Genomic DNA, 20783 nt, shown 5'->3' with positions numbered 1-20783 from the left:
AAAAAAAAAAAAAGAAAAACTTCTGGAAATGGATGGTGGTGATGGTTGCACAACATTGTGAATGTATTTAAATATTTATTTTTTAAAAAATATTTATTTATTTATTTATTTTGGCTGAGCCAGATCTTTAGTTGCGGCATGTGAACTCTTAGCTGTGGCATGCATGCAGAATCTAGTTCCCAGACCAGGGATCGGACCCAGGCCCCCTGCAATGGGACCGAGGAGTCTTAGCCACTGGACCACCAGGGAAGTCCCTGTGAATGTATTTAATGCCACTGAATTGTACACTCAGAAATAGTTTAAATGGTAAATTTTATGTTTATGTGCATTTTACCACACACAAAACAACTGCACTAGAATACCATTTCTCACCTATCAGGTTAGCAAAAATGGAAAAGCACAGAAATGTATTCTGTTGGTGAGGTAGTAGGAAAGTAGGCCCTCCCATATTTTGCCAATGCAAACTGGTATAACCCTTACTGAGAGGACTCTGTCCTTACTAACAAAACTACATTTGTCTTTACCTTTTGCCCTAGCAATTCCACTTCTAGGAATTTACCTTGAAGAAATACCCGCTAACAATATGAAAATACATATGCTCCTGGTTACTCATTGCAGCATGGTTTGTAATTAGAAAATATTGGAAACAATTTAGATGCTCATATATAAAAGAGTGGTTAAATAAAAGTCCATCCATACATCTCTGTGAACTGATATGCAATGATTTCCAGGATATATTGCTAAGTGAAAAACAGTAAAGTGCAAAAGAGTATCTATAGTATGTTAAAGGAGTCTAAGAATGCAACATGCATGATTTTGAATTTTCTTTTGTGATTAAGGATATTATCAGAACAATTGATAACACCTCTATATAAGGTTTGTAGATTATAGTATTATTTCCATGTTACTTTTCATATTTTGAAAACTGTGCTGTGGATATGTAAAGGAATTCATAGTTCTCCCCATAGGAAAAGGAGATTGTCACGAGCATTAACTGCAGTGATTCATGTACAGAATTTAGCACAAAATATTCAGTAAATACAGGGAATAACATCATTGGGAATTTGATTACAGGGAAGGGTCTCACTGAAGGTGGTGGGTTTTAAGAAACCACCACCTTCACCCTCAACCTCAGAAACACCAGCTTAGGCCCAGAAAAGACACAGGCTTTGCCAGTTTGCCATAAATTACTCCAAAGGTTCATCCAGCTCATGGAAGCACTTGCCGCAGTTCAGAGGCAAGATTACAACATCCCGGGCACCGTACACCGAAGCTACAGTTCCTACGCCAAGTGGTGGGTGGCCCAGTTACAGCGTCTGAGATGACTTTATCCTTCCCTGGTTACAAAGAAAACTAACATTAAACACAATCAAACTCAAACGGACTACAGTTCATTATGTGTCTGCCACGTGCTGGGTCCTGTTGAGGGTGCCAGGACTGCTGAGTGCGAGCCCAAGGTCAGGTTAAAATGTTGGCCTGCCTGCGAAGCCCAGCTTCTTCAAAGTCTGCTCTGAGGGAGACTGGCTGGTTCTCAGGCTCAAAGAAAACGGACTTAAAACCATTAACCTAAGACATTCTGCAGAAGGGTGAAAAACTTAAGGGTGTTTGTAACACGTTTGCCCACCCACGACGTATATAACATGTCCCAGGTTCTGTAGGCGAAAATCACATCGCTGCCTGGGCGCCTTACTCGGAGATCATAAAAAAAATCATTCCCCAGGGGCAGCCGGCCGGGTTCAGCGGCTGGAAGCTGCGAACACCACGGCCTCCTGGCTCAGCCTTTGGCTCAGGCCCTAGGCCTGTAGCTGGGCTCTGGGGTTCCGGGGGTGTCCGCTGGCCGGGGTCTGGGGGGCGGGCTCTCCTGGGTGCAGAAGGACGGGTGCGGCGCGGCCCCGGGCTCGCCCCAGGAAGCCTGCGATCACTTGCAAACAGCTGTATCAGTGGGCTCGGGCTCATCGCCTCCCAACACGGGGAGACAAAATGGCGGTCGTGTGGGGGCAGGGAGGGCGAAGCTACGTACGGGTTCCATGCCACGCTAGAACTACAACTCCCAGGATGCCCTGGGTCGAAGGTGGGCGGCCGAGGAGAGCGCTAGCGTCGCTAGGCCCTGTGTCCTCCCGCCCCCTAGTGGAAAGTCTCTGGAATGCGTTGTTTGCTCCGGTCTTACCCCCAGACCTTCCTCGCAACTGGCTGACGGGAATCGTAGTTCTTCGACGACAGAGTTGAACCTCCTTCGGGCCTTACGAAACTACACTTCCCGGTGCGGTTTCGGCGCCTGCGCACAAGGCCGCGGGGCGTACTACGGTTCCCGGCAGGCCCTGCAACGCGCGCAGCTGCGTGCTGACGCACATAATTGGTCGTGCTGACGTGCAGCGCGGCCCAGGCGGGGTGCGAGTGGCGCAGTCGGAGTCCGCTGCGGCCCCGGAGGAAGCGAGGAGTCGGCGGTGTTGGCTGAGGCGGGCGGGCCGGCGAGGCAAGGCGGCGGCTCCAGGCCCCGAGGGACTCAGGAGCTCGAGCAGCGGCAGCGGCAGCGGCAGCACCTCTCCCCCTCGGAGGCGGCGGGCGGAGGCGGCGGCGGCGGGTGAGAGAGCGCGCGAGCTGGGTGGGGGAGGGGCGGCGGCCCCGGCGCAAGGCCAAAGCGCGCGGAGAACGGCTCAGGCCGCCGCGCGCACGCGCGCTCGCCGCCCCTAGCTCGCGCGCGGACGTCCTTGCTGGTCTGCCTCCCCTCCCCCCTTCTCGCGGTTCTTGTCGCGCGCGGGCTTTTATTCTTCCCTCCCCCATGGCAACGGCGCGCGCCGCCGAGTGCACTCGGGCTCGCGCGCGCTCTCGAGGGGGGAGCGCGCGACTCGGCTTCTCCCTTCCCCGACGCGTGCGGCGAGGAGGCCCTCCTGCAGCTGTCTTTGCCGACATTTTCTCGGCGAGGAGGGGGCTGCGGCGTCCGGGGCCCGCTGCCGGCTCCTTTCCCCCGCGCTTCTCCGGCGTCCGGCCTACCCGTCCCTCCCGGGGGCCTGGGGTCGGGCCCGGAGCCTCCCATACTATGGGGCGCCGCGCAGCCCCCTCCCCCATTTCTCAAGGCTGAAAATAGGCCTTGGCCGCTCAGCCAGTGCAGAGAAGGCCTTGAACTAGATGTCCGGGAGAGTTAGGCAGTTTGGATTCATTACTGTCTGTCATGAGGTATTAGGAAGAGAAGGATTCTAAACGTTTTTTAAAAATTTTACGTATTTGGTACGTATTTGGTTTAGGTATGTAAAGGCAGATTACATGCTCCTTTCTTTCTTGCACTTTTTCATCATCTCCCCCAAAGTTGTGTTACGGCTGGGGAGGAGGCTGCCAGCCCTTCCTTGAGGAGAAAACGCTGGACTTTGTCATTATTTGGCACACAACTTTTCTAGGCCTTGGTTTTCACTCGGACGCTTTTCTAAGATATCTTCTGGGTCAAAAATTGAAGAGTTGTGTTTCCTCTTGAGTGTGAGTCGAGGTCTCTTCCTGAGCTAGTGTTTTAGCTTCTGGGGTTTCATAGTGTCTCCTCAGCTACTACAGTGCCCCAGTGCTGAGCTTGTTGTGCTTATTACTTTTGTCCATTTTCTTGCGCACACTCCTCCCTTTTTGGTGCGTTTTTTTTCTTGACTACCATCATACTGAATTTCAAGACCCCCTTCTGCCTGGTTAGTTGGGCATCGTGATAATTTTCCAACAGAAAAAACTCCTTTTTGTCTTTTTTTTTTTTTTTTTTTTTTTTTTTTTTTTTTTGCAGCTTTTACTGTCAGCTTTTAGCTTGGGTGATTTTTGCATACCCACAGTCCCGGACCCCAGTTTAAGTGTCCTTATTTAGGTTTTGGTGATTGGTGTTTGTGTTGTTAATACACTTTTTGGTCCATCCATCCTTTTAGTGTTTTGAGCACTGTCTTAGATGCTGTGGTATTTCTGTTTGTTTGGGTTTTTTTTTTTCCTTCTTTTTTGGCTCATTCCATAAAAGTTCTCCAGTCTGTTGTGATTTAATATCCTTTGCTTAGCAGCTGCTGGTTATCCTTTTTCAGGGAGTGGGAGGATTATTGTGTGAGGTGGTATGGAAGTGTGGGTGAATGGTTAAGCTGAAGAATTGATTGCAGGTCAGAAGCGTTCTGCAAGGGAAGCAGAAACTGGGTAGGGTATAGAGAGCCAAAGAAGGCCTAGCTTTAGAATAGGGAGGAGAAAATTTAAGAAAATAAAAGTGAGGGTTGGAAGATTTCTTGTGCTGTAAAGAAATTTTTCATTTCTTTGCACAGTTCCATTTGCCTTTCATAGATTTAGCATCATTTGTCACTCCTTTAACCCAGTATTGTTATTTCATTTTGTTTTGCTTTCAGATCTCTAGAGTCTGCAACTGGGATTGGGCAGGGACCCAGCCTTAGAGTTGGGGGGTAAGGGGCTCCAAACTGTTCTAGAGTTGTCCTAGCTCCCTTTCATTCAGCATCTCCCTGTATGGTGGGGGGGGGCTTTAGTACATTCTTCCAGGTATTTGTATGATGTTTCTTTCAGAATTTTTAAAATGAAGCCTTTTCTTTTATCCAGTTCTATGTTTTTCCCCTTTACTTTCACTAATCTCTCCACTTTGTTCCTTGGGTTCTTTCCTGGGATCATTTTCCCTCACACATTTCCCCATGTGAAACTATCTCGGACAGGATGAGTTGGAGAAAAAAACAGAGTACATGTAGCTGGAGAAAGGAATAGAGTGTACGTAGCCAAGAAATCTAATCAGTAAAACTAGGGTTAGAGGGCTCTTCAGAGTCATGCTGGGGTTGGGACAGATTGAGAGGATAGAACCTGGTAGGAGGCACGTGATAATGAGAGGGTTAAGGATGGCCTGGAAGAGAAAAACTAGGAAATGAGATAACGGGACTGTTAGGGAAAGTTGACAGTTTGACATTAATGAAAGTGAGGTATGAAGAGTGGCGGTTTTGTAAGTGTAGGGGAAGGAATGTAGAGGAGGTATGGGGACAGTTGGAACAGAGGAGGCTTGTTTGGTGTATTTAGAGCATTGAGTTGAAAATGTAATATTTTACAGGAGCTAGTGAGAGTTCGGTGAGCCACAAACCATGTGAGAAATCCTATTGGGAAGGAAATTGAAGGAATATATTATTAGTCAGGATAGTTGATTGGAAATGACCCCTACTTAAGAGGTGAAGTATAAGAGGATTACATATCCAAAGTTCATGTGTTTCTGATGTGCATGCTGGCCTTTAGTCTGGGCCACCTTTTGGATATCTAGGGGCTGTTCAGTCAGATTGTATTCATAATTTCTGGCTACCTTCAGGGGAGCCTGAAATGCTTAGGTCAGTTCTTGAAGAGTCTAGACTTGGACTGCAGGCCTTTGGGTGCCACAGATCTTCGTTTGGTGTTTGTTGTGCCCTGTTTGGAGGCCTCAGTCAGTTGCCAGGGTTAGGAATTAGAGTAGTTGGTGAAGATACCAGTTGTGTATATTGGGGCTAAAGGAGAATAAAGAGAGAGTGTGGAGAAATTTGGGAGAAATGGGATCTTTGTTTTGGGTGGAAACAGGAAAGCTAGGTGAAAACAAGAGTGGCTCTTGGACATTGTGGGGAAAGGCTGTAAGAGCTGGGCTATGATTTGGTGGAAAGCAGTGCTGGAAGGATGAAGAACAGGTTTTTTTAGGAGACCAGGAGGATTATGCAGCTAAAGGAGGTTTAGTGTGGAGAGACATGCTGAAGTAGGGTTGAAGAAGAGCAGGGATTTGGGTGGTGGTAAGTGGCTAGTTTGGGGCCAGGGGCCTGACCCGTGTCTCCCCGCTCCCCTTCAGGAGCGGTGGTGCCCCACCCCGGGCACGGGGCCATGTACAACGGGATCGGGCTGCCGACGCCCCGGGGCAGCGGCACCAACGGCTACGTCCAGCGCAACCTGTCCCTGGTGCGGGGCCGCCGCGGTGAGCGGCCTGACTACAAGGGAGAGGAGGAACTGCGGCGCCTGGAGGCTGCCCTGGTGAAGCGGCCTAATCCTGACATCCTGGACCACGAGCGCAAGCGGCGCGTGGAGCTGCGATGCCTCGAGCTGGAGGAGATGATGGAAGAGCAGGGGTGAGGGAGGGCTGGGGGAGAGCCAAGCACTGAGTGAGTGCAGAGCTGGGGGAGTTAGGTGGGATGTAGGGAGCTTAGGGCTGGTTGAAAGAGGCCTGGAGAGGACTTGTAGGAGGGGAGGAGGTAAAGGAGCTAGCGGATTGAAAGGAGTTAAGGGACAGTTCAAAGTGAGAGATGAGGAACCTGTGTCTGGGATATAAAAGGGAGGCTTTTATGAGATATTTAGATGGAGGCACATGGGGAAAGAGGGGGGCCATTGAGAAGCAAATATGTGCTTTAAGGGAGAGGTGGGGAAGCAGACCAGGGAAGAGACAAGAGCTAGCTAGGTAAGCTGATATGTGTTGTCATTGGTAGAGAAAAGGAAGGTAAATGGATTTAAGGATTGAGGCCTTGGACAGTAGCAAAGGCAGGAAAACAGGAATTGGAATAATACCCGGATAAAAGGGATCATGGGTTGGATAGGGAATTGAGATTTTGGAAAAGGAACCTATTAAGGCAGAAAACCTTTTAGAGCAGTGGTTTTCAAACTTCAGCAGTGGCGCCCGTTTCATATAATGCATGTTCCTTTGGAATCCCAGGAAATGAAAGACTTGTTGATTGGATTTGGGGAGGAACACCTGGAACTCTGCCTGCTTAACTTTCCTCTCTTGGCCCCTGGAGTGTAGCATGTTTAAAATCCACTGTTCTAGAGGGTGTAGTCAGTGGAGGGAAGAAAGATGACAGGAAAAGAGCAGGATTTAATAGAAGGGCCCTTTGGGTGACAGTGAGTGAAAAATTGTATGTGTGCATGGAAAGGGAAGGGATCCTGCTGGGAACGAGGGAACTGTAAACCTGGGACTGGGGAGAGTGTCTAGTCACCCTCTAACCCTGAAGGCTTTTGTTCTCCAGGTACGAGGAACAGCAGATTCAGGAAAAAGTGGCGACCTTTCGACTCATGTTGCTGGAGAAGGATGTGAACCCTGGGGGCAAGGAGGAGACCCCAGGGCAGAGGCCAGCGTGAGTGTTTCCCTCTCTCGATTTTCTCTGGACTCTATTCTGCTTTTGCTGTTCTCTCTGTTTAGTTTGGACTTTCTCCCTGCTCTTGTCTTCATTTTCTCATGGCTGTTTGTGTGAATATGACTCTGCATTTTGTTCTCTATCTCCTTTAGACCTTTGACCTTTTCTCCTCTAGGGTAACTGAGACTCACCAGTTGGCAGAATTGAATGAGAAGAAGAACGAGCGACTCCGAGCTGCCTTTGGCATCAGTGATTCCTATGTGGATGGCAGCTCTTTTGATCCTCAGCGTCGTGCTCGAGAAGCTAAACAACCAGTTCCTGAGCCACCCAAACCTTACAGGTACACAAGACCAAGAAGCCAGTGTCAAGTGTCAGTTTCTCTTCCTAATTCTAAGCACTCTGCTCCATTTTTTGTGTGTGGACTGTGTCTTTTCAAATTCTTGAGATTTTGTTTTTCTGAAGTTGAAATGTCTAAGAAAGTTTGTCTTAGCACCCATCTCTGCCGTTTTTCATCTTTCCTCAGCCTTGTCCGGGAGTCTAGCAGTTCTCGCTCACCAACCCCAAAGCAAAAGAAGAAGAAAAAGAAGAAAGATAGAGGACGGTAAGTTAGTTGGAAAGCTATTCTAGTAGCCAGAGGACCAAACCTGTCATGTTTTTTCTCTCTCTCTGGAAAGAGAGTATTCTTATTTCTAGGAAGTAGGAGAGAGTTGTCAGAAAAGTCAGGGTAGAGGGAGTTACCATTCAGGGCTCAGCTGGTAGAAGAAATAATGTGTGCTGCTTCGGTGGGGAAGGGTTGATTCTGTACCTCTGCAGAACTGATCAGCAGCATTTTGGAGTTATGTTGTTCTTTCCATTTTGGGGTTTGTTGCTATATAATAGGGAGGTACCTACGCCTCTTGGAGAGTAAATAAGTTCTGGGCTTAGATCTGCACATTGGTGCTATTGGAGTTGTTCTGTGCTTTAGAAGCCTTTTTGGGGATGGATTATAAGTGGGTGGGCCAGGGAAGGAGGCAGGCTGAATGACCTGTTTCTGAACCCACATTTAGCAGGTCAGAGAGCAGCTCTCCCCGACGAGAGAGGAAGAAGAGCTCTAAGAAGAAGAAGCACAGGTATGAGGTGGGAATAATTGGAGAGGTTTGGTGAGTCCAAGCCTAGGTAAAAAATAATTATTTTACTTATTTTTTACCAACAGGTCAGAATCTGAATCCAAGAAAAGGAAGCATAGGTAAGAGCTCTTTGTGGCATAGGGAACATAGTGGCACATGGAGCGGTGAGCCATTGCTTGATGGCCTTGCTGGCTCTTTGGGGTTTTTTTCTTCTTGGGGTAAAGCTCAGTTCCTTGATCTTCTACTGTCAGTAACTCAGTTCTTTCCATTTTACTTTTCATTTTCTTTCTTTCTTTAAAAATGATTTTTATTTTAAATAATTTTGCCTTATTTCTCAGGTCTCCTACTCCAAAGAGCAAACGTAAATCTAAGGACAAGAAGCGGAAGCGGTGAGTGAATTAGAGGGGAATTTGCTTAGTGAGTAGATGAGTGCCACCTGGGGATAGGGCAGAATCAGTTACGTCCCTGACTGGTAAAAGGTTGAAGGGTGGATAAGGGGAACCCAGTGCAGGTGTGACAGCACCCTGAGCTGTGGTGGTGGTCTTCCTTCAGGTCTCGAAGTACAACACCAGCCCCCAAGAGCCGACGGGTGCACCGTTCAACTTCTGCAGACTCTGCTTCCTCTTCAGATACTTCCCGCAGTCGGTAAGGGGTGGTCCAGGAGGAAGGGAGGGAGAGGGACTTGTGGGTTAATCAATTTAATATTTATTGAGCGCCCACGGTGTGCTAGGCGCTGCACAGACCATTCGGAAGACACGGTCCCTGCCCTCTAGGAGCTGACAGGCTAAAGCAACAGGATGGACAGACATATACATTTCCCCTTCTCTTTTTTTTTTGTTTTTTGTTTTTTGTTTTCTTTTGTTTGTGATTTTTTGTTTTGTTCTGATATATATGGATTGCCAGAATAGGGAGGGTGGTGGTTTGTTCGTGGTGTCTGGGGGAGGAAGGAATCCTTACCCTGGCTTCCTTAATCGGGGAAGGCTTCCTGAAGGAGGTGGGCTCAGAGGTGAGTTGTGAATGAAGCGGGTAGGGAATGGACTGGGTGGAGGGTTTTGGGAGGTTTGGGGGAGGTAAATATAAAGGGGTAGAGGGAGAACATTTTTGGGGACTGATGTTGAGAAGAGAAGGAGCAAAGTGAACTGGACTTGAATTTCAATATGAGTTACTTGAATCCTGTGAGTAAGAGAAGGTTCTTTGGAAGAGGGTTATATTGAAGAAAGGTGGATGGGAGCTGGGGAGGGGGTTTTCTGTTCTCCCCTGAACTGATTTTCTTCCTCTTTTCCCATCCTCAATTACCTCCCTCAGGTCTCGAAGTGCTGCAGCTAAAACCCATACTACTACCTTGACTGGGCGAAGTCCTTCCCCTGCTTCGGGACGTCGAGGGGAGGGAGATGTACCATCCAGGGAACCAGGTATCACCAACATAGGGCAGCCTAGTAGCCCGGAGCCTTCTACAAAGCAGCCTAGCAGCCCTTATGAAGACAAAGATAAAGACAAGAAGGAGGTATGTTCTTGAGTTAATGGATATTCTTTGGTTTGCAGGGCTGTGGATTCAGGATAGGTGTGTGAAGTTAAGGGAGAAGTAAGGTCTGGTTTTGTTTCTTGCATTCCTCTCAGTTATTCATAAAGTTCTCTTTTTCATCTGCAAATCCTTTAGAATTGTGGCTTTCAAACTTTACTGGGTGTTAGTAAGTTTTACATCACTGTCTTCTTTGTACTTATAAGTTGATAGAACTGGAACAAAAAAAATTTTTTGAACTACACCTAACTTTACTACTTATAGTGTCTCTAGTATCAGTTTCATTAAATGCTGGTTGTGGCTCATTAAAGCTTTTCAACCCACTGGGTTGCTGCTTGCAGTCTGAAAACACAACTTTGGAAAGATCTATTCAGTACCTGTTCTTTTATACTTGCTATTAAAATTCAAGCTCTAGGGCTTCCCTGGTGGCGCAGTAGTTGAGAGTCCGCCTGCCGACGCAAGGGACACGGGTTCGTACCCCGGTCTGGGAAGATCCCACATGCTGCGGAGCGGCTAGGCTCGTGAGCCATGGCCACTGAGCCTGCGTGTCCGGAGCCTGTGCTCCGCAGCAGGAGAGGCCACAACAGTGAGAGGCCTGTGTACCGCAAAGAAAAAAAAAAAAAGAAATTCAAGTTCTAATCATGTTTTCTTACATCAACAATCACAGTATAATTTTAATTGCTTTTTGCTAAATTTGTAGCTCTCCTGTCTGTTTTCCATGTTACCCAGAGTTGGTTTTCCAAACTGCAAGTTGGATCATCTCAGAAACTTAATTTACTTCCTATTGCTCTTGACTTTAACATTTAAAGCTTTTATAACTTGGTCTCTTTCTGTATTTCCCTGTACTTCATTCTGGTCTCTTATTCACATAAGTCACGTACTCAAATCTTTGTCTTTTTTTTCTTTTATTTTAACATAGTTATTTTTTAAGCGTGAAGTCAGTCATTTTGGGAAACTGCTTTATCTTTCCATTTAAAAATACCTTCTTTTTTGCACTCAGCATTTTGTAATGGTTGTCTGTTGTGAAATATAGTATATTAGTTTGCATTATGTTTTTTCTCTGGATAGAAGACTCGAGATTGTAGACTGTGTTTTCGTACGTTTCTCACTGTGTTTTATATTATGTGATCTCTTGTTATTGAATGAATGTGACTGCCTGTGGTGAGGAAAAGGACCAGTTGGTATAATGGGGTGCATAGAGGAAAAGTTTCATAGGAAAGGGTGTTGGGATCTTACAGGTGATAGGAAGTTTTGGTGCTTACATACCCATATCCTTACTCTTTTTTCACTCTTAGAAATCTGCAGTTCAACCTAGCCCCTCTCCGGAAAGGAGCAGCACAGGGCCAGAACTACCTGCTCCCACTCTGCTCCTTGCTGAGCAATATGGCGGCTCCCCACAACCCCTTGCAACAACCCCCTTAAGTCAGGAGCCAGTGAACCCCCCTTCTGAGGCGTCTCCAGCCCAGGGCCATTCACCACCTAAGTCTCCTGAGAAACCTCCCCAATCTTCTTCAGAGAGTGGCCCGCCCTCCCCTCAACCTACCAAAGTTTCTCGGCATGCCAGCTCTTCCCCTGAAAGTCCTAAACCTACACCAGCTCCTGGGTCCCGCCGAGATATTTCTTCTTCTCCTGCATCCAAGAGTCGCTCACATGGCCGAACAAAACGGGATAAGTCACATTCTCATACTCCTTCTCATAGAGTGGGGAGGTCCCGTAGTCCTACCACTAAGAGGGGGCGGTCTCGGTCTCGAACCCCTACCAAGAGAGGTCATTCTCGGTCCCGGTCACCTCAGTGGCGTAGGTCCCGGTCTGCACAGAGGTGGGGACGATCTAGGAGCCCCCAGCGACGTGGCCGCTCTAGGTCTCCTCAGCGACCAGGCTGGTCCAGGAGCAGAAATACACAGAGAAGAGGCAGGTCTAGGTCAGCAAGACGAGGCAGGTCACACTCTAGATCCCCTGCAACTAGGGGCAGATCTCGTTCTAGAACACCCACCCGGAGGGGCAGATCTCGGTCTAGGACACCTGCCAGGCGGAGGTCACGATCTAGAACACCCACTAGGCGCAGGTCTCGGTCTAGAACACCAGTCCGGAGGGGCAGGTCTCGGTCTAGAACACCTGCTAGGCGCAGATCTAGGACCCGATCACCAGTACGACGGAGGTCTCGTAGTAGATCACTAGCCAGGAGAAGTGGCAGGTCACGCTCTAGGACCCCAGCCAGGCGTGGGCGGTCACGCTCCAGAACCCCAGCCAGGCGTGGGCGGTCGCGCTCCAGAACCCCAGCTAGACGAAGTGGCCGGTCACGCTCTAGAACACCAACCCGGAGAGGGAGATCTCAGTCTAGGACACCAGCAAGACGAGGAAGATCCCGTAGTAGAAGTCTAGTTAGACGGGGAAGATCTCACTCTAGAACACCACAAAGAAGGGGCAGGTCTGGCTCATCATCAGAGCGGAAGAACAAATCCAGAGCATCACAGAGAAGGAGCAGGTCCAACTCAAGCCCAGAAATGAAGAAATCTCGAGTTTCTTCGAGGCGGAGCAGGTCTCTCTCTTCACCAAGGTCTAAAGTAAAATCCCGCTTGTCTGTGAGGCGAAGCCTTTCAGGGTCCTCTCCACGCCCTAAACAAAAGTCTCAGACACCACCAAGGCGCAGTCGCTCCGGATCATCCCAACCTAAAGCTAAATCTAGAACACCACTAAGGCGAAGTCGCTCTGGTTCTTCTCCGCCTCCTAATCAGAAATCTAAAACGCCATCAAGACAAAGTCATTCCAGTTCATCTCCTCAACCTAACGTGAAATCTGGAACACCAAGGCAAGAGTCTGTAACAAGTCCCCAGGTAAATGAACAATCTGCAACACCACAAAGGCAGAGCCGTTCTGAATCATCACCTGATCCTGAGGTGAAGTCTAGGACCCCTTCGAGACATAGCTGCTCTGGGTCTTCTCCTCCTAGAGTGAAATCTAGCACACCTCCAAGACGGAGCCGATCTGGGTCATCATCTCCACAACCCAAAATGAAAGCAGTAACGTCACCAATCCAAAGCCATTCTGGCTTCTCTTCTCCAAGTCCTAGTAGAGTGACATCTAAAACACCTTCAAGGCAAAGCAGATCAGAGTCTCCATGCTCCAAGACAGAATCTAGATCGTTGCAAAGACACAGCCATTCTAGATCCTCCTCTCCAGATACTAAAGTGAAACCTGGAACACCACCAAGACAGAGTCACTCAGGGTCTACTTCGCCGTGCCCCAAAGCAAAGCCCCAAACTCCACCAGGGCATAATCTTCCTGGATCAAAGTCACCATGTTCCGAAGAGAAGTCTAAAGATATATCAGCACAGAGTTGCTCTGGATCTTTCTCCCTCTGTCCAGGAGTAAAGTCCTGCACACCACCCTCAGCTCTGCAACAGAAAGGACAATCTCCAACTTCACCAGACTCCACATCTGGTACTTCAAGTCCAGAAATGAGACAGAGTCATTCTGAATCTCCATATCTGCAGACCAAATCTCAGACACCTCCTAAGGGTGGCCAGTCCAGGTCCTCATCTCCAATCACTGAGCTGGCACCCAGATCTCCAACAAGACAAGATAGAAGTGAATTGTCAGAAGGTCCTAGGCTGAAATCTGGAATGTCTCCTGAGCAGAGCGGGTCACATTCTGACTCTTCCCTATATCCTGCAGTGGACTCTAAATCTCTTCTGGGGCAGAGTACATTGGAGCCTTCTGAATCAAAAGAAAAAATGAGCTTACTCCTTCAGGAGGATGTTACTGCATCATCTCCAAAACCAAGAGACAAATTGAGTCCTCCTTCTGTGCAGGATAGGCCTGAGTCCTCACCAGTACTCAGAGACACCCCTAGAACTCCATCAAGGGAAAGAGGTGGTGTTGAGTCATCTCCAGATACAAAAGACCGAAGTAGTGCATTAACTAAGCCAAGCCAAGATGAGGAATTAATGGAGGTGGTAGAGAAATCTGAAGAATCCTTAAACCAGGTCCTGCCCCATTTGTCTCCAGAACTTAAAGAAATGGCTGGAAGTAACTTTGAATCATCTCCTGAAATAGAAGAAAGATCTGCCATGTCTTTGACTCTTGACCAAAGCCAGTCACAGGCTTCTTTGGAAGAAGTCCCTGCAGTGGCCTCAGCTTGGAGCGGGCCACACTTTTCTCCAGAACATAAAGAACTGTCTGACTCTCCTCCCAGAGAGAATAGCTTTGGATCACCTTTAGAATTTAGAAACTCTGGCCCTCTTGCAGAAATGAATACTGGATTTTCTCCTGAGATTAAAGATTTGAATGGACCTTTTCCTAATCAGCTGGAGACAGATCCATCTCTAGATGTGAAAGAACAATCAACAAGGTCCTCCAGACACAGCAGTTCTGAGTTATCCCCAGATGCGGTGGAAAAAGCAGGAATGTCTTCAAATCAGAGTGTCTCTTCGCCAGTACTTGATGCTATACCTAGAACACCCTCCAGGGAAAGAAGTAGTTCTGCATCTTCTGAAATGAAGGATGGTTTACCCAGAACCCCCTCAAGGAGAAGCAGGTCTGGGTCTTCCCCAGGACTTAGAGATGGGTCTGGGACTCCCTCAAGGCACAGCCTATCTGGGTCGTCTCCTGGAATGAAAGATATACCTAGAACACCATCCAGGGGAAGGAGTGAATGTGATTCCTCTCCAGAAGCAAAAGCTTTGCCTCAGACTCCTAGGCCAAGGAGTCATTCTCCATCATCCCCAGAGCTCAACAATAAGTGTCTTACCCCCCAGAGAGAAAGAAGTGGGTCAGAGTCATCAGTTGAACAGAAGACTGTGACTAGTACTCCTCTCGGCCAGAGACGTCGGTCTGGATCTTCTCAAGAACTTGATGGGAAACCCAGTTCATCGCCTCAGGAGAGAAGTGAGTCAGACTCTTCTCCAGATTCTAAAGCTAAGACACGAATGCCACTTAGACAAATGAGTCACTCTGGATCATCTCCAGAGGTCGACAGCAAATCCCGGCCTTCTCCTCGGCGTAGTAGGTCTGGCTCATCTCCTGAAGTTAAAGATAAGCCAAGAGCAGTACCCAGGGCACAGAGTGGTTCTGATTCCTCTCCTGAACCCAAGGCTCCTGTCCCTCGGGTCCTTCCAAGACGAAGCAGATCAGGTTCATCAAGCAAAGGCAGAGGCCCTTCGCCTGAAGGAAGCAGCAGTTCTGAGTCCTCTCCAGAACACCCACCCAAATCCAGAACTACTAGAAGAAGTTCTAGGTCATCACCAGAGCCCAAGACCAAGTCTCGTACTCCCCCTCGCCGTCGCAGCTCTCGATCGTCTCCTGAGCTGACTAGGAAGGCCAGGCTCTCCCGTAGAAGCCGTTCTGCATCATCCTCACCAGAGACCCGCTCTAGAACTCCCCCAAGACGCCGAAGAAGTCCCTCAGTGTCTTCCCCAGAGCCAGCCGAAAAGTCAAGATCCTCACGCCGGCGGCGTTCAGCTTCATCTCCACGCACTAAGACAACTTCAAGGAGAGGCCGTTCTCCTTCACCAAAGCCTCGTGGGCTGCAGAGGTCCCGTTCCCGCTCGAGGAGGGAGAAAACCAGAACAACCCGTCGTCGAGATAGGTCTGGATCTTCTCAGTCAACCTCTCGGAGAAGACAGCGGAGCCGGTCAAGGTCTCGGGTTACTCGGCGTCGCAGGGGAGGCTCCGGTTACCATTCAAGGTCTCCTGCCCGGCAGGAGAGTTCCAGAACCTCCTCTAGACGCCGAAGAGGCCGCTCTCGGACACCCCCAACCAGTCGGAAGCGTTCCCGCTCACGCACATCACCAGCCCCATGGAAACGCTCCAGGTCTCGGGCCTCTCCAGCCACTCATCGGCGATCCAGGTCCAGAACACCCCTGGTTAGCCGACGGAGGTCCAGGTCTCGAACTTCACCAGTCAGCCGGAGGCGATCAAGGTCCAGGACATCGGTGACTAGACGAAGATCTCGATCAAGAGCTTCCCCAGTGAGTCGAAGGCGATCTAGGTCCAGAACACCACCAGTAACCCGCCGTCGTTCAAGGTCTAGAACACCAACTCGCCGACGCTCCCGTTCTAGGACTCCACCAGTGACTCGGAGAAGGTCCAGATCTAGGACCCCACCAGTAACCAGAAGGCGATCTCGAAGCAGAACCTCCCCTATCACTCGCAGAAGATCAAGATCCAGAACATCCCCGGTCACCCGAAGGAGGTCAAGATCTCGCACGTCTCCGGTAACTCGAAGGAGGTCTCGCTCTCGAACCTCTCCAGTGACACGCCGCCGATCGAGGTCCCGAACTCCTCTAGCTCTTCGGCGCCGCTCTAGGTCTCGGACCCCATTGTTAGCACGCAAGCGTTCTCGAAGTCGCTCACCACTTGCTATTCGCCGCCGTTCTAGGTCCCGTACTCCACGAACAACTCGGGGCAAACGGTCCTTAACAAGATCTCCTCCAGCTATCCGCAGGCGTTCTGCGTCCGGAAGCAGTTCTGATCGTTCACGTTCTGCTACTCCTCCAGCAACAAGAAATCATTCTGGTTCTCGGACACCTCCAGTAGCGCTCAATAGCTCCAGAATGAGCTGCTTCAGTCGTCCTAGCATGTCACCAACTCCTCTTGACCGCTGTAGATCACCTGGAATGCTTGAGCCCCTAGGCAGCTCTAGAACACCCATGTCTGTCCTGCAGCAAGCTGGTGGTTCCATGATGGATGGTCCAGGTCCCCGAATTCCTGACCACCCGAGAACGTCTGTGCCAGAAAACCATGCTCAGTCTAGAATTGCACTTGCCCTGACGGCTATCAGTCTTGGCACCGCTCGGCCTCCTCCGTCCATGTCTGCAGCTGGCCTTGCTGCAAGAATGTCCCAGGTTCCAGCTCCAGTGCCTCTCATGAGTCTCAGAACAGCCCCAGCTGCCAGCCTTGCCAGCAGGATTCCTGCAGCCTCTGCAGCAGCCATGAACCTGGCCAGCGCCAGGGCACCTGCCATCCCAACAGCAGTAAACCTGGCTGACTCAAGAACGCCAGCTGCAGCAGCAGCCATGAACTTGGCCAGCCCCAGAACAGCAGTGGCACCTTCGGCCGTGAACCTTGCTGACCCTCGTACCCCCACAGCGCCAGCTGTGAACCTGGCAGGAGCCAGAACCCCAGCTGCTTTGGCAGCTTTGAGTCTCACGGGTTCTGGCACAGCCCCGACTGCTGCAAACTATCCGTCCAGCTCCAGAACACCGCAGGCTCCAGCCCCTGCAAACCTGGTGGGTCCTAGATCTACACATGCCACAGCTCCTGTGAATATTGCCAGCTCAAGAACCCCTCCAGCCTTGGCCCCTGCAAATCTCACTAGTGCTAGAATGGCTCCAGCCTTGTCTGGTGCAAACCTCACCAGCCCTAGGGTGCCCCTCTCTGCCTATGAGCGCGTTAGTGGCAGAACCTCACCACCACTCCTTGACCGAGCCAGGTCCAGAACCCCACCAGGAGGCCCAGGCTCCAGAACCCCACCATCTGCCCCAAGCCAGTCTAGAATGACATCTGAGCGGGCTCCCTCTCCTGCCTCTAGAATGGTACAGGCTTCCTCACAGTCAGTTCTTCCTCCAGCTCAGGATCGGCCTAGGTCCCCTGTGCCATCTGCTTTTTCTGACCAGTCCCGATCTTTGCTTGCCCAGACCACCCCTGTAGCAGGGTCTCAGTCCCTTTCCTCTGGAACGGTGGCAAAGACCACATCCTCTGCTGGTGACCACGATGGCATGCTCTCTGGCCCCGTCCCTGGGGTGTTCCACCCAGAGGGTGGGGAACCAACTGCCTCTATGGAGGCCCAGCAGCCTTCTGCTTTGGCTGCCCTGCAGCCAGCAAAGGAGCGGCGGAGTTCGTCCTCCTCATCCTCCTCTAGCTCCTCCTCTTCATCGTCGTCGTCATCATCGTCGTCCTCCTCCTCCTCTGGCTCCAGTTCTAGCGACTCGGAGGGCTCTAGCCTTCCCACTCAACCTGAGGTAGTACTGAAGAGGTGAGAGGACTTTTAGAACTCTTCTACGGGGAAGGTTTTGGGGATGGTTGGTGGGGGTGGGGAGGGAGAAGCCCTATCCAGAGGTTCTTGGCTCTCTGAGGAGGTGTGGGGACCATGATCCTTAAGCTGGGGGTAGAAGAGAATGCCGGGTGGGGGTTAACGGGCGGGGAGGAATGGGACAGGTAAAAGTCTCCGAAGGTTAATTCTCTAGAGGATAATGATAAGTTTTCCGTCTCTACAGAGGACAGAACTAGAGGAAATGGACTTAATTTTACAGCAGGAGGGATGGCAGTTAGACCTCAAGAGGAACTCCCTGGGCTGGAAGGATCTTCAGAGGTCATCCTATCCCTCTCCCTGCCTCCAGGCAGGACGGCCCCTCCCCCAGCCAACCCACACACACAGAGGCCTCCCCATGCTGTGGCTCTCCTCTCTGAGGACGGAGAGGACGGAGACCACCCAGCCTGGCTTCCACACCTGAGCCCAGGGACCTTATTCCTCCATCAGGGACATTCTTGAGGTTTAACCTTGATCCCTTTTGCTGCGGGCCCCAGCCTGTTGCTTGTGTTAGCAGAGGTTGGGTCAGTTGGGGCCACTGCTCTCCAGAGAATGCACTCACTGGCTCTCGGAGAGCTCCGGGCCTTTCTCAGGCACCCCTCCCCCACTGCCGTTCCTCCAGGCCAAGGAAGGTAGGGTTGGGGCTGGGGCAGCTTGTCTCCTTGTGACGCCCTCTTCTCCCACAGGGTCCCCAGCCCCGCCCCAGCCCCAAAGGAGGCTGTTCGAGAGGGCCGTCCTCAGGAACCGACCCCAGCCAAGCGGAAGAGGCGTTCTAGCAGCTCCAGTTCCAGCAGCAGCTCCTCCTCTTCATCGTCTTCTTCTTCCTCCTCTTCCTCCTCCTCCTCCTCCTCTTCCTCTTCTTCGTCTTCCTCTTCTTCCTCTACTTCTTCCTCCCCCTCCCCTGCTAAGCCTGGCCCTCAGGCCTTGCCCAAACCTGCAAGCCCCAAGAAGCCACCCCCTGGCGAGCGGAGGTGAGTGCTGCCTTGCTTGAGAAGGAAGGGGTGGGGTGTGACCCTGGGTTGTGAGATCCCTGCTGGACTGTGGTGTCTGCTTGTACAGTAGGAGTGGGGCTCTCCTCTCCCTGCTTACTCTGTTGTGCCCTGTTCTGGCAGAGGGCTGTCATCCAAGTGGGTGCTCAAGCCAGAATTGGGGAGTCCTAGGTTCCTTCCTCTCCCTGCCCCTGACATGCAGCCTGGTCCCAGGTTCCAGGGATTCTAGCTTTTAAGTCTCCCCGTTGCTACTGCCAGGGTCTGGCCACCGTCATCTTCTCCCGACTCTATCCACAGCCTCTTCCCTGTCTCCCTGCCTCCACGCCATTCTCTTCCACACGTAGCCAGAGGGATCTTTCTAAAACGCACATCTGGTTACTCCCTTCACAAATCCTTCCGGGACGCCCTGTGGCCTGCAGGATAAAGCCCCACCTCTGCGGGAATGGCGTGTGAGGCTCTTCACCAACTGGCCTTGCCTGCCCTGTGTTCTCCTCTCCTGCCCGCCCCCACACATGCCCTGTGCTCCAGCCACACTCAGCAGCGCCTTGCAGTCTAAGGAGAACCCCATGCCTTTGGACATGCTGTTCCTCCTGCCTGGAATTCCCTTGTCCGCCTGGTGAACTCCTCGTTCTGCAAGACTCCGCTCAAACAGCACCTTCAAGAAGACTACCTTGCCCCTTCCCTGCCCTGCCCCATGTCTCCCTCCCCTGGGTCCCCAGACCCCATGTACATCGGTCCTGCGGGGCTGCTTCCCACACGTGGGGCCAAGCGAGCTTCCCTTGGCCTTCCTTCACCATCAGACTGAGCCCCTCCAAGGGCAGGGACTGTCTTTATCTTTGCCTCCCCCGCTGCACCCCGTGCCCCGCCTGTTGGGGTACTCGGTGGATGGTGTGCGGGCGGATGGGTGAGTGAGCGGATGAAGGTGGGTCTGAGGTTGGCCCTGCGTGGTATGAGGTTTGGTGGTCAGGACCTGGGGTGGGGTGGGGGTGGTCCTGAGTGCTGGCTTGTGGGTTTGAAAGAGTGTGGCACTATGGGGACCTACTCTGATCCCCAGGTCCCGCAGCCCCCGGAAGCCAATAGACTCCCTCCGGGACTCCCGGTCCCTCAGCTACTCGCCTGCGGAGCGCCGCCGCCCCTCACCCCAGCCCTCACCGCGGGACCAGCAGAGGTAGGGTTGCCAGTGTGTGCTGTCCTGCCAGTAGCCCAGTCTGGCTGCCACTGATTTCTGCAAAATAAGTTCTAAGGCTCCAAGGTACCAAGGGTTGGTGGTGTCCTGTGTGTGGTTTCATGTCTGTCCTTCATTGTAGCAGCAGTGAACGGGGTTCCCGGAGAAGCCAGCGTGGGGACAGCCACTCCCCAGGCCACAAGCGCAGGAGGGAAACGCCCAGCCCCCGCTCTGTGCGGCACCGTTCCTCCAGGTATGTGTCTTTGTCACACTCTAGGGCTGGGCTCACTTCTGAGAGCTCCAGGGCTGGCTGGGGCCTCTGCATTGATTATTCTCTTCCATTTCAGGTCTCCGTGAATCTTTTTTGGGGAATTCCACCATACCCCAAGTTCTGGAGCCACAGGACGTGCCCCCTTTCTCCCCAACAGAGCTGTGGGAGGAGGTCTTTGTCTGCCCTCCCTCCCAACCCTGGCAGCATCCTGGGGGGAGGGCTCCCTTCTTTCCCTCCCTCTTTTTTTTTTTCTTTGTTCTGTGAAATGTTAACCTCTGTGAGTTTTTCCTGGTTCACATGTTTTGGGGGGTTTGGGGTGGGTGGGAATGAGAATGGGAGTGGGGGGAGGGGAGGATACAGTGGGGACTCCCAGGTCTTGACTCAGAAAGGATCTGGGAGGCACTGCCCCCCTTTTAGCCCCGAGTTCTTGGGGGGATGATGGTTTGGTACTTGCGGACCTGTGTGAGGTATACCTGGAAAAGGGCAGTTGATTAGTTGGCTCCTCTTGGCCTCCCAGTGAGGTTGTGGCCCCCTCCCCCCCAACTTTTCTTCACGTTTCTTAAAGGCATTTTGGTTTTTTAAAATCTGTACAGCAAGAGCAACTTTTTCTGTCAAATAAAAACGAGAAATGCAGGAATTG

At 51.1% G+C, this 20783-nt stretch overlaps 1 protein-coding gene across 12 annotated transcripts; it reads left to right on the top strand.

The window, feature by feature from the left end:
• Positions 1-2362: 2362 nt before the first annotated feature.
• On the top strand, positions 2363-20780 carry SRRM2 (serine/arginine repetitive matrix 2). 12 transcript variants are annotated; one of them, XR_003005162.1, is made up of 15 exons: positions 2363-2581; positions 5795-6068; positions 6957-7064; positions 7240-7404; positions 7588-7665; positions 8111-8173; positions 8257-8289; positions 8509-8559; positions 8723-8815; positions 9476-9674; positions 10985-17664; positions 18405-18689; positions 19236-19629; positions 19762-19875; positions 20015-20042. XR_003005162.1 is itself a non-coding variant. In XM_024759675.1 (15 exons), the coding sequence occupies exons 2-15, from the start codon at positions 5827-5829 to the stop codon at positions 20227-20229; spliced, it is 8229 nt and encodes a 2742-aa protein (XP_024615443.1). In that variant the 5' UTR covers positions 2363-2581; positions 5795-5826; the 3' UTR covers positions 20230-20780. The 12 variants fall into 12 exon arrangements, 6 of the variants coding, with proteins under 6 accessions (XP_024615443.1, XP_024615441.1, XP_024615440.1 ...); XR_003005161.1 differs by having other exon boundaries at positions 19127-19629; XR_003005158.1 differs by having other exon boundaries at positions 19005-19629.
• Positions 20781-20783: the final 3 nt, after the last annotated feature.

The sequence above is a fragment of the Neophocaena asiaeorientalis genome, unplaced genomic scaffold (assembly GCF_003031525.2).
Source record: "Neophocaena asiaeorientalis asiaeorientalis breed wild unplaced genomic scaffold, Neophocaena_asiaeorientalis_V1.1 scaffold254, whole genome shotgun sequence".
NCBI classification, from domain to species: Eukaryota; Metazoa; Chordata; class Mammalia; order Artiodactyla; family Phocoenidae; genus Neophocaena; species Neophocaena asiaeorientalis.
Note: the sequence above shows the minus strand (reverse complement) of the source record. Positions and strands in the feature narration are given on the sequence as shown.